This window comes from Alligator sinensis, unplaced genomic scaffold (genome assembly GCF_000455745.1).
Source record: "Alligator sinensis unplaced genomic scaffold, ASM45574v1 scaffold642_1, whole genome shotgun sequence".
In the NCBI taxonomy this organism is placed as follows: domain Eukaryota; kingdom Metazoa; phylum Chordata; order Crocodylia; family Alligatoridae; genus Alligator; species Alligator sinensis.
In genome coordinates this window covers 143,782-155,867 of record NW_005842289.1, presented here as the reverse complement: position 1 = coordinate 155,867, position 12,086 = coordinate 143,782, and the positions used below count along the sequence as shown (strand labels likewise).

At 49.0% G+C, this 12,086-nt stretch overlaps 1 protein-coding gene across 3 annotated transcripts in view; it reads right to left on the bottom strand.

Annotated features, from left to right (window-relative positions):
* The window catches only part of MORC2 (MORC family CW-type zinc finger 2), a 111,252-nt gene that overhangs the window by 3,301 nt on the left and 95,865 nt on the right, over nt 1–12,086 (bottom strand). For all 3 annotated transcript variants that reach the window (XM_006028088.3, XM_006028089.3, XM_025209444.1), the window contains one exon: nt 4,267–4,455. In XM_006028088.3, the coding sequence (XP_006028150.1) occupies nt 4,267–4,455 (189 nt within the window). The remainder of the gene's footprint in view (nt 1–4,266; nt 4,456–12,086) is intronic.

The following is a 12,086-nucleotide window of genomic DNA, read 5'->3' as shown; positions in this document are numbered from 1 at the left end:
TTCAGCAGGGGTCCAATGTTGCCTCTGCTTTTCCTCCGGCTCCCCACATATCTGAAAAAGGACTTTTTATTGTCCTTGATGCTCAAAGCTAGCTGGAGTTTAGTTGCAGCCTTGGCTTTCCTGGTCTGCTCCCTACAGGACCGGACCAGTGCAGAACAGTTATAGAACAGGTGTTAGCAAAATACAGCCTTCAGGCTGGATTCTGCCTGCCAGTTGACTGGGATCTGAGCCACAGGCAGACCACCCACCAATTAACTGCATCTGGCTCAGCTAGTGGCTGCGCTCTGCATGGGGCTGAGTCCCATCCAATCCTACTTGGGGCAGCGTGTGTTGTGCTCCTAGCCTCCCCCACTGGAGGGTCCCAAGTCCCAGCCCAGGGGCACAGCTGCTGCTGCAGGCACCTGGGGAACTGCTGGGCTCACCTGGCCTCCAGAGACTCCTCCTGTCCCTGCTGCACTCTGGGCACCTAGGGAGGGGAAGCTGCAGCATTGAGGGGAGTGGGGAGGTGGGCCCAGCCTGCAGCCCGCTTTGGTTCTGCTCATGCATGGCTGGGCTGGGGAGCGTATGGATGGAGTGGGGGGTGTCAAGGAGCTCGGCTGCTCACAAAGCTCCGCCGGGCAGGCAAGGAACAGGCAGGTTGGGCAAGAGCAGCAGCAGCAGAAGCCAGCATGGGCTCAGCTGCAGCCCCACTGAGCAGGTGTAGGACAGAGAACAAGAGAGCCAGTGGTGCCAGGCCCAGGTTCCTGCCTCCTCTTCCTTCTCTCCCAGGGGCTTCTCTTGCTGCCCACCAGCCTAGTGGCAACTACTTTCCAACCCCTTTGCAGCACACTGCAAGGCAGGCAGGCAGTGATGATCCTCACCCCACCCACCCTGCACCCTCTTCCCCTTGCGGAGGGGATGGGCTCAAATCACAAGGAGTGGACAGGGAGGGGGAAGCTGGGCAGGGGGAGGAAAATCCCCACATGCGCACACCCAACCCACCCACACCTCACACATGCACCCACACACCCCACCATATCCACACATGCACCCAACAGTCCCACACCCCAACCACACACACGATCATACCTATGCACACATCCCACACCCACCCACAAACATGCACACCCCCCCCAAAACTGTCCCACGTCTCACACCTCAAACACACCCAAACACACTGCACATCCACCCACACACCCTACCCCCACCATACCCACATCCCACCCCCACACCACCCAACCTCATACTCCCCCAACAACCCCCACACAATAAACAAGCAACCCCATCTTCCCAAAAGGAATACTTCCTGGGCAAGGAGTGAGACTTCTGGTGGCAAAGGTTAGGAGTTAAGGGGCAGGACTTCTAGTCCCAAGGTGGCGACCAGGGCGTGAGGCATCTGTCAAGGGGCAGGGCTACCCTTGCAGCCCCTGGCACCTCACAAACTTATTAAGCCACCCTCCAAGCCAAGATAATTACCCACCCCTCCTATAGAGTTATAAATCAACTCCTCTTCTCAGAGGATGAGCCTACAAATTATACCATATTTACCCAAATACAAGACGATCCTGAATTTAATATGCCCTCAATAATTAGATTCTATACATAAAATAATTATTTACCATATTTCACAGTGTATAAGTCAAGGTTTGAACCCCCAAAATTTACCCTTAAATTTCATATCAATACTTCAGCCAGGCCTCACGCTGGCTCCCTGCCACATGGGGAGGCAGGTGGCGTGCTGGCAAGTTCTGGGGAAGTTGGATTGGGACCCTGGGAGCTCAGGCAGCACATGGCTGGGGTGGGGGGGCACTGTTGCTGCGGAGGGAGGAGGGGGCAGGCTCCACTGAAAAAAAAGGATCAGGCCCCTCACTACTTCTGTCTTCAGCAGGCTCTTGTAGCCCACAGGATACCTGGTGCTGCCTGGGAAGGGACTGCTTTGTCCCATGGGCAGCATGGGGGAGCAGTAGGAAGGTAGCAGGGTGCACTGGCAGTTGGAGAAGGCAGCAGAGATAGCATGGGAGACACTAGAAGCCTGGGAAGCACCTTGCCCTGACCCACACCCCTAGCCTCCCCCCGGCTCCTGCCCAACACCCTGCGCTGCCCATGGGGCAAGGCAGTCCCTTCCTGGGCAGCACCAGGCATCCTGTGGGCTGCAGGAGCCTGCTAAAGGCAAGGGGCCTGATTCTGCTTTTGGTGGAGCCTGCCCACCCCTCCCCCTTGGGGGGGTGGGGGGGAGGAGGTGAGCTGCTGGCAGGCCAGGCAGCCCCTGAGCTGCAAGGGGGAGGTCCTTCCCTCTGCAGCAGCAGTGCCCCCCAGGGCTCAGTTGGGCAGGCTGCCAGCGGGCTGGGTGCTGCCTGAGCTTGGAGGTGCCTGATCCAATCCTCACACAAGCCCGTCCACCCTTCCACCACCTCACATGCTGTTCCTACCACCTTCTTCCACCAGCAGCACAGCCGCCACCCTCCTGACGTTCCCCCTGGTGAGGCAGGGTCAACTTATACACAGATTCTACGAAAATCTTAACTTTGAGTGGACGTATGAGGGTTGACTTTTAAAAGTGTTGACTTGTACACTGTAAAATGTGGTATTTATTGTAGGTTTCCCTGATTTTCTGCCGTACACGTGTTCCTGGAAAACAGTGCATAACTTGAATTCACATAAAGGAGACCCACTTCACAATGTCACAAATAGGGATACGTTTCAAGACCTCAACCGTACTAACCTCTAGACCCACTTCTACCACTTTTACAAGACAATTTAGGTACTCAGCAACAGCAGACAGTACACACAAGCATAAGGTGGTGGTGAATGTTACCATAATGGAAACACATGTCACAGACAACAAGCGAAGAGCACAGATCCACACAGGAGCCTATATTTTGGTGCACATCACTCCCACAGTGCACCACGCAAAGCAGCTGACTGCAGGCTTCTACCACACTGATCGCATAAGAGTGAATTTACCTTGCATATAATGAATTTTGGGTATAAAAAGGGTCATTGCATCAGAGTGAATTTGCACATACAGGTTTCCCTCGCTTTATGCAGGTTCTGTATACCTTTTCCATGCTGCAGGCAGTGGGGGCAGAGGTGATGAGAGGGGCAGTAATGGTGCAGGCGGTGGAAGAGGCAGTAGGGGGACATGTAGTATGGATCTGTAAGGGGGCAGGCAGGTAGTGGGGGGCTGATGGTAGGGAGCAGGCAGTGTGGAGGCAGTGGGGCAGTCAGAGTGAGAGGCAAGCAACTTGCCCCCTGCTACCCATCCCCTCCTCCCCACTTACCCCACCACTGTGCCTACCCCATCCCCACTCCAGCAGTCTCAGGTTGCCCCAATCCCCCTTCCCCTGTCCTCCTCCTTTGCCTGTCTCTCCACATTGCTTCTGCCCCTTGCAGGCTCAGGTCCCTGCTCTTCCCCTCCTCCTACCCCCCAGTCAGTCCCCATCCCCTTACCTTTGCTCTGCACTGGCAGGTTCCATCCCTGCTGCAGCCTAGGGCACAGAGCATGACTCCAGTCCAGATCTGTATTAGCAGTGTGGGGCTGGCACTTCTGCTACAAGGCTGGGCTGGAGCACATGCTACATGTTCCAGGGTGCAGCGAGGATGGAGCCTGCCACCAGCACAGAACAAAGGTAAGGAGCGTGGCAAAGGGGGCAGAAAGGTGGAGAGCAGCATGGGGGGAGACTGGGGGCTATGAGGAAGAGTGACTAGGCATGCAAAGGCAGAAGGGGGCAGGTACCAGCTGCAGCTCCAGCTCTAGACCTAACCCTTGCCCCCCGCTGTCTTATGCTAAACTGCAAGGTGAGGGGCTATCCCCCACCAATGTTAAATCGGGGAAAAAACCCTGTCTTATAAATAAATACAGTATTTTACATTCAATCCCTGATGTCACAGCAAAGAAAAGTCTAAAATATCCTTCCTTGCCATGCCCCTTAGTATAGTTACTGAATCCTAGGAAAGGGAACATAAATCAGAATTCCTCATTCACGCCATGGAGTAGCACTGTACGTTCACATACAAAGCATAAATAAGTGACAATTCAGGCCTGAGAATTCAGCTCCCATCAGACAAGGCAGAATACTGAAGACTAGATCTTCAAAAGATAGATATCAGCAGCAATTAGGCACTTAAATACTTTTGAGTCTGAGTTGCTTCAGACAGATGATAGAGCTAAAATGCAATCAAATCCTGGACTAGATTTTCTGTCAGTGTCTAACTAAACAAGTCCCAAGCCAATGGCATCTGGTAATGGTGTGGTCATTCTCATATGGTCCCTGTTGTCTCACCCACCTCCTGCACCTTCTGTAGCAATGCCACAATGTTAGTTCTCAGCTTCTGGAGCTTCTCTTCTGTCTCCTTGAGTTTTTCCTCTGAATTGCGTAGGCTTTCTTCGCACGCTTTAGCCCGAGCATCAGCACGAGTCTGATAAGAATTACATAAGTTCTGCAGACCCACTTCATATTGTTTGAAATATTCTTTCTGTGGGATACAAACAAGGAGTAAGTACCTTATGACATGTGGGAAGATCTAGAAAGCACAGTTTTCTGATCCCCTCTCCTCTCAAGCAGCTGCAATCTGTACATAATAGAGGGACTTCAGACACCTAAAATATGACACAACTCAAGAAAAAATAAGACATAAGTACAACATATGTTTCTTAATCTATCTCCTGTAGATTTTCCTATTCCTCAAACATCACAGCCCAAGACTCAGAAATAATTTTAAAACATAACTTCCTTTACTTTGAAGACACAACATTCTCAAGCCCCTTCACCTCCCCATTCCATTTTTTTCCTCACTGATTTAGTGGCAGAAACACCTAGGCACTCCTAATAAGCAGTTAATTTCCTTGGCAAAAATATCATAAACTTAATGAATTACTCTGGAGGCAAAAGAAAATATTTTTTAAGTGTACACAGAATGGGAAGCGTGATGGAATGTAGGACTGACAGGCCCCATATGGAATGGTGTTTGGCTGACACTGCAGCTAAATGGACTCTAATCTAATAGTGAAATTCTAATCTTTTGGGTGATGCAAATATTGCGAAGTAATTGTAATTTTCATTTAAGAGGGAGAAAAGATGGTTCACTCCAACCCAGAGAGAAAAACATTTTTTTTTGCAAGAATTAAACTCTCAGACTACTTTCTGCTATTGATCAAGATATTCTGGACTTAGCTATAGCAAGATCTTCCAAAGGGTTTTTTTCGCAAGTGCAAAGGTCCTGATGTAGGAGCTAGCTGTTATTATGCGATAGTGAGCCCTGACTTGCAGAAGTACTATAGGTTCTTGGAGGGAAAACTCTCACAGATTACTGCATCAATCAAGCTGGTACTATGAGTATCAGTATGACATGATCTTACTTCAGTTTCCTTACTGCCTTGGGTCTTAGTGAAACCACATTCCAAAATTCTGTGTAGTGAAAAGCATATAAAAATTCCCAACCAGGGAAGCAGAAGGGAAGCAGGAGGAGGACTATCAGATCCTGGACTTTGACATGCCCTGGAGCAGCACCTCAGCCATTTTTCCATCTATAATCCATTTGAGTCATAGGAAATACTTTGAATTTATAGTTGAAGTGTTCATCATTATACAACTCCTTTCAGCCTGTCATCAGTCCCAAGGGTCTTTATAAAATATATAATGATGGGGATAGTTCATCCTTAATACTCAAGCATATAGGTTTTTCCTTATCTGGATAATTCACACATCCAAGGCCTACAGGGGAGTATTCCAGTCTCAAAACTCTAGAGAACAAATGACAGAAGAGTTCAAGATGGTCTCCCTATGTTCTTTATGAACGTTTAACCTTTCTGAGGTCCAAGATAGGTCTCAAATCACTTCTCTTTTAGGGAAAAAGGAAGCATCAGGAATTGAAACTCTTCTCCCAGTTCTGTGCAGGGATTTCCTCTACAACTCCAAAATCCAATACAGACTGTACTCCTTAAAGTGAGCAATTACATGAGAAGAGTGTCTAATTATAGATGGGAAAGGCAGGCATGGATAAGACATAGGGTGGAACTGAACAATGTATCCTACTTCCATAACATCCAGAACCTACCTTTCTGATGTTACAGCACAGAGGAAACAGATGAACAACTTCATAAAGAAAGGGAAGATCCTAGATGAACTCAAAGTAGCAGCAGATTGCTCTTCACCTAACAGAATAACTGTTCAGATTAAAATAGCTCTGGTGGGCAGAGCCTGTAGCTGTTGCTAGCACAGATCTGTACCAATACTTGCTATGAATCCTTAGAAGAATAAAAGAATGTCCACATTCATAATGTGTTTCCTTTGGAGCCAGTGTTAAGAACTCTTAAGGAGCAGACTGCAGCCCTAGATACTTTTAGTGTTCTTGGGGTACCACCAGTTTTCTCTGAAAACAAGCTATCACCTCTGAAAGGCTAAGTCCTCAATTGTGCTTCAGCTATCTTTCAAAAACTGTAGCCACTAGGACTGACACATGGAAATGACCTAGGACATGATCAAGTGACTATGTCAACAGAACATATAGCATCTTGCAAGTTCTTGCCATCAAGTATGTTTCTGCTACTATAGCATTTCTTGAGATAAACCTTAACACTTTACCTGGCTTCACCTATCAGGAGCACTAGTCCCCCTGAGCTGCCATTTGGTAGATTATACACAGTGTTGTGCATCTTTTTCTGATCTGATCACAGTTTTGTGAATCTTTTACTCCTGCCTGGTTCCTAAAATTGCTGCCATTCCCCTTATTGAGTCTTTAAAAAAAGTTGAAGTCTCAATGAAAAGTGTGTATAAGTGTTTCCTCCAGAAACTTTTCCTCTACTGGGTATAGGGTGGAGTACTTGATCTGATATTGGAAGGGGCAAAGCTTCCTTTCTGACAAAGTGCTAAAGCTGAAAAAGACCTAGATCTCGTGTGAGCTGGTATCTCAGTCTGCTCTACACACACAGTCTGAAGCTAAATAGACGCTGAATTGATGTTCATGGCAGCGGGAAGGGAAAATCTCCTCCTCTAAAATATCTGTGGTAGAGTATGTGCTAAGCTTTCACTAAAAGCTAGCTGATATGATGAAGGTGGTTGGAGACTCCCTGGCCCAGGCCCAAGAGAAGCAGTGCCTGGTATGATAAGGGGAATCGCTTGCCTACCTTTGAACCAAGGGAGAAGGTTATGGTTTTCTTGCCACTAAAGACAGACAAGCCGCAACCAGCTTGGGAAGGTCACCCTGGACAAGCTGGATGATGTAACATATCTAGTGGCCATGAGTGCGACAGGCAAAAGGCTTAAGGTGGTACATGTAAACATGCTTAAACCCTATTATGACAGAAGTGATGTTGTATTTTGGATTTCCTCTGTTGAGGAATCACCTGAGGACCCAGAGGAGCCGGTCCTGTGTGCTGACTGGAAAGAAGAGGCAAGAACAAAGGAGATTCCCAAGCCAGACCGTCTGCTCTCCCAGGACAAGGACGAGCTGTGTGCAGCTCACAAAGACTTTGAGACAATGTTCTCAAACAAACCAGGTAAAACGAACCTGGCGGTACACACTATAGACATGGGCAGCCATCGCCCCTAATGCTCTACCCAATCAATGAGAAGGTGCTGCAAGAGATAAAGCGTGAGCTCACTGATAGGCTAGAGCTGGGGTTAATACGGCCTTTGGCGAGCCCCTGGCTAGTCCTGTGGTACTCATCTGGAAGCAGGATGGGACCATCAGGTTCTGCGTGGACTACAGGAAGCTGAACGCTATTATCACCCCCAACGCTTACCCTATGCCCTGGATGGACTCTCCACTTGATACTCTGGGCCGAGCTAAGCTCATCTCTACTCTCGATCTATCTAAGGGGTTCTGGCAGATGGTACTGGATCCAGACATCATAGCCAAGCCTGTTTTTACCACTCCTTTGGGACTGTTTGAGTATCCTGTTCTACCTTTCGTTATACGCAATTCTCCCGCTTCTTTCAGAAGCTAATTAATAATTTGCTACAAAGATGTGATCAGTTTGCAGTGGCCTACATGGACGACATCACCATCTTCAGTCAAGACTTTGAACCACACCTGATTCATCTAACCACCGTGTTAGATAAGATCAAGCAGGCTGGACTTGCAACGAAAGCAAAGACGTGCCAGCCGACATTATCTGAAGTGGTGTATTTGGGACACTGTGGGTGGAGGCATGATCGCTCCCATATGGGACAAGATCGAAGCCATTAGAGACTGGCCACTCCCACAAATTAAGAAGCAGGTTAGAGCCTTCCTTGGTCTGGCTGGATACTACAGGAGGTTTGTCCCTGACTTTACAGCAATGGCAGCTTCCCTGCGTGAGCTAACAAAAAAGGACAACTGTGATCAAGTAGTCTGGATGCCAGGATGTCAACTGGCATTTAACACCTTGAAGGCTACCCTGATCAAACAGCCAATTTTAAGGGCACCAGACTATGAAAACCCCTTCTGCGTCGGCTACTGATGCCTCGGACATGGGACTTGGAGCTGTACTCCTGCAGGAGCATGAAGGGACATTACATCCGGTGTCTTACTTGTGCCGGAAGTTGATTCCCCATGGGTGGAACCTGTCATCTATTCAAAAGGAGTGTTTGGCAATCGTCTGGGCGCTGAACAAGCTAAGGCCCCATCTGTGGGGACAGCACTTCACTGTCCTATCAGATCATGCCCCACTTCAACGGCTGCAGACAATGCAGAGCACCAACGCCAAGCTTCAAAGATAGGCCTGGCAGCTTCAGTTCTACTTAACCACCATGAATGCTGCATGCCCCTGGAGGCTGGGGGGGCAAAGTGAGCTCTCGCAGGCAGCGGCAGCGCTGTTGGGGGGGGGGGGGGGGTGGGCGGCAACTGCCCGCAGCGTCTGTGGCAGTCAGCGACCACCTGCAGACACTGTCGGCGGTGTTGGCAGGGGGGGGGGGGAAGGCAGCAAGTGGCAACCACCCACAGGCATTGCCGGAAGTGTTGGCGGCACCTGTTTGCAGGGGGTGCACTGCCAAGCTCAGGGGATGCACATGCACCTGCATGCACCCCCTATACATTGCCAATGTTAACCGCCAAATACATCAAAGGAAGCCAGAATGTGGTAGCAGATTCACTGTCCAGAAAAGACTCTGGGTAACAGACTGCAATATGCCAAACCACTCCAACGCACTCTGGCACTGGGACACCCCAACTTACCCTTATGCTCTATGTATGTTGTTGATAGGGCCAGTCTTATGTGTTGTGTCCTTTCTCTTTGGGTATGGAATATAACCCTTCCAGATGAAGCACGCCCATGCCCACAGTTCTGTAAAGCAATGGGCCTGGACTTTCAAAGGAAGGTGGGGAAGTGTGAAAGAACTCCATCCCAGCCCCCTCTTTTTGGATTGTCTGTTTTCCCGTTCTGTCTCTCTCTGCCCATGTCTCTCAACCCGGTTGCTAAGCAACCACCTGGTTGCCTAAGGGCTCCCCTGGGGAGGGGGAGATTCCCTCTCCCAGTGGCCAGGCTATTGTTAAACTTCCTGCCTTCGACCTGGCAGGGCAGTCCTAAGGCAGTGGTTCCTCCTCAAGGTGAGGGCTGACTCGCTGGCCAGCATCAGTGACGCTCAGAAAATACCTGATGTTGACTGGGTCCAGGTGGTGAGGTCAGAAAGGTTATAAATAGGGTCCGTCTATCTTGGGACAGGCAGACATCTTCTGGTTACTGAATCAAGCTGGGTACCTCAAGAATCCTCTGGACGTTGCTGTGAGTAACTTATCTGAACGGTAGCCAGCACCTTAGCCCCAAGTGTTCTAGAAGCGTACTGAAAGGGCCAACAAGCCCCTTATACTGTTTCTTTCAAAATTCCTTTTGGTTTGTAGTCCTTCCCTATGCCTTCCTTCTCCAATCAATGAAGCTATCTATCATAGCAAGCCTGGCAGTAGATGTTTGAGAGGGATTGGGCAAGCCTTTTTGTTCCCTTTGCTTGGCTAAGGGAAGCTACTTTCTATGCTTCAGGCTAAAGAAAACACCCCAAGATCTCACGGTGGGTTAAGCACCCTCAAGGTCTACAAGGGCTGTGTACCCCAGGGGGGTACAGAGCCCAGACAAAGACCAGACCCTGGGTGGTGGCAGTAGTTATACCAGGCTTGCAGGTGTGCTCCAGGAAGGGGGTTGGCCAGATGTAGGCACCCCAGGGGAGGCACTTGAGGCTTGTTTTTTTGGTTGGGAGCAGTGAGGCAGGTGGCTTAGCACAGGAGCGCCCCCTACTGGCCCACCGCAGGCCCCATTACCACCATCAGTATGGAGATCCTAAGCATCTTCTTACTGGTGAAGAGGTATGGCTGAGTCCTTTAAAGGAACTTTACCACCTTAAAAAAATTGCATGGTCCTGGGGTGAAGGACTGAAGGAGGTAATAGCCAGATGCATCTTAACCAAAGTTTAGGGAAACCAATGAGTAGTTCAGCAAGAATAAAAAATCCAGTATTGATTGAATTTGGCCAATCTCCCAAATATGCATCTATATACATTATAAACGTACACATTTGGAGCTGTACTGATGTAACTAGTGATTAGTCAAAATTTCTGAGAGCCTGGACACCAAGGAACAGAATATGTATTTATTTATAAATCTTATATCTAGTTATCTCCTTGAAGGAGTGCCTCATCCACCTCTGCTTCCTGACATGGCACTCCACAGTACACCCCAACTATGACATTAAAGAACTGTTCTTTTCCCCCTGTATTGTCATTCAGACATACCAAGGGTGAAAACAGACATTGTCTGACATCTCAGACAAATGTTTAAGGTGATACAAATGCTGAGCCAATATATGTCCTTACCCTTTGTTGTGCCGCATGACAGGCAAATCAGTGGCACAAGAGGTAGTAACAGACTGCTGCTTTATTGTGGAGGATGTCTATTACCTTGTGGTTCTCTCCCTGCGCAGCCAGCCCTATGGGGGTGGCTGTGTGGGAGAAAAAATCCCACTTTCCCTGCTGCTCCAGATCAGTGCCATGGGTCTGGGGCAGTGGGGAAAGCAGGGAGATCACAATGCCCCTTGTACTGCACCATCAATAATGGGACAACAGGCAATGTGTTTCACCAAGTGAAACAGCACAGTGTAGCACAGCTGATCCCCTTCATTCAGTGACATCTATTTTTAGCCTCAGAGTTGTTGTTTCCCTCCTCCTGGACCTGAGAACAAGCACAAATGTTTTGGATGTATGGTACAGTACCACCTCCTTCTTTCCCAAACCTATCCTAGCAAAACAGAATATTCCCCTCAGTGTTGATATTTAGCAATATGCTTTGTCCCACCAAGTCACTGTAATACTAATTAAGTCATAGTTTTCTTTATAGACTACAAATTCTAGATCATTCTACTTGATCCTGTGCTCCTTGTATTTGTATACATGCACATAAGATACTTTGTATTCTGACCTGCTTGTTTTCCTCTTCTATGTGGTTCTCTATCCCTTCCCCCAAATTAGGCTTCTTCTCTTTGTGAACTGAATGCCGTGTGGCTAATGGATATTGTTCACTATCCCCCGTAACACTTTCATAGATTTCATAGACATTAGGACTGGAAGGGACCTTGGAAGATCATTGAGTCCAGCCCCCCGCCCAAAGGGCAGGAAGTCAGCTGGGGTCATAGGATCCCAGCAAGATAAGCATCCAGTTTGCTCTTGAAGGTGTTCAATGTGGGCGCTTGAACCACCACCGGTGGCAGGCTGTTCCAGACCTTGGGGGCTCGGACAGTAAAGAAATTCTTTCTTATGTCCAGCCTGAAACGGTCTTGTAGTAGTTTATGACCATTCGACCTAGTCGTCATCCCTTGGGGTGCTCTGGTGAACAAACGTTCCCCCAGATGCTGGTGGTCACCCCTGATAAACTTATAGGTGGCCATCAGATCACCCCTGAGCCTGCGCTTTTCCAGGCTAAAGAGCCCCAGGGCTCTCAGCCTGTCATTGTAGGGTCTGCTTCCCTGACCTCTGATCATGCGCGTGGCTCTTCTCTGGACTCTCTCAAGCTTCTCCACATCCTTTTTGAATTGTGGGGCCCAAAACTGGACGCAGTACTCCAGCCGCGGCCTCACTAAGGCCGAGTACAGGGGGAGAATGACGTCCCGGGATTTGCTTGAGAAGCATCTATGGATGCAAGCCAGC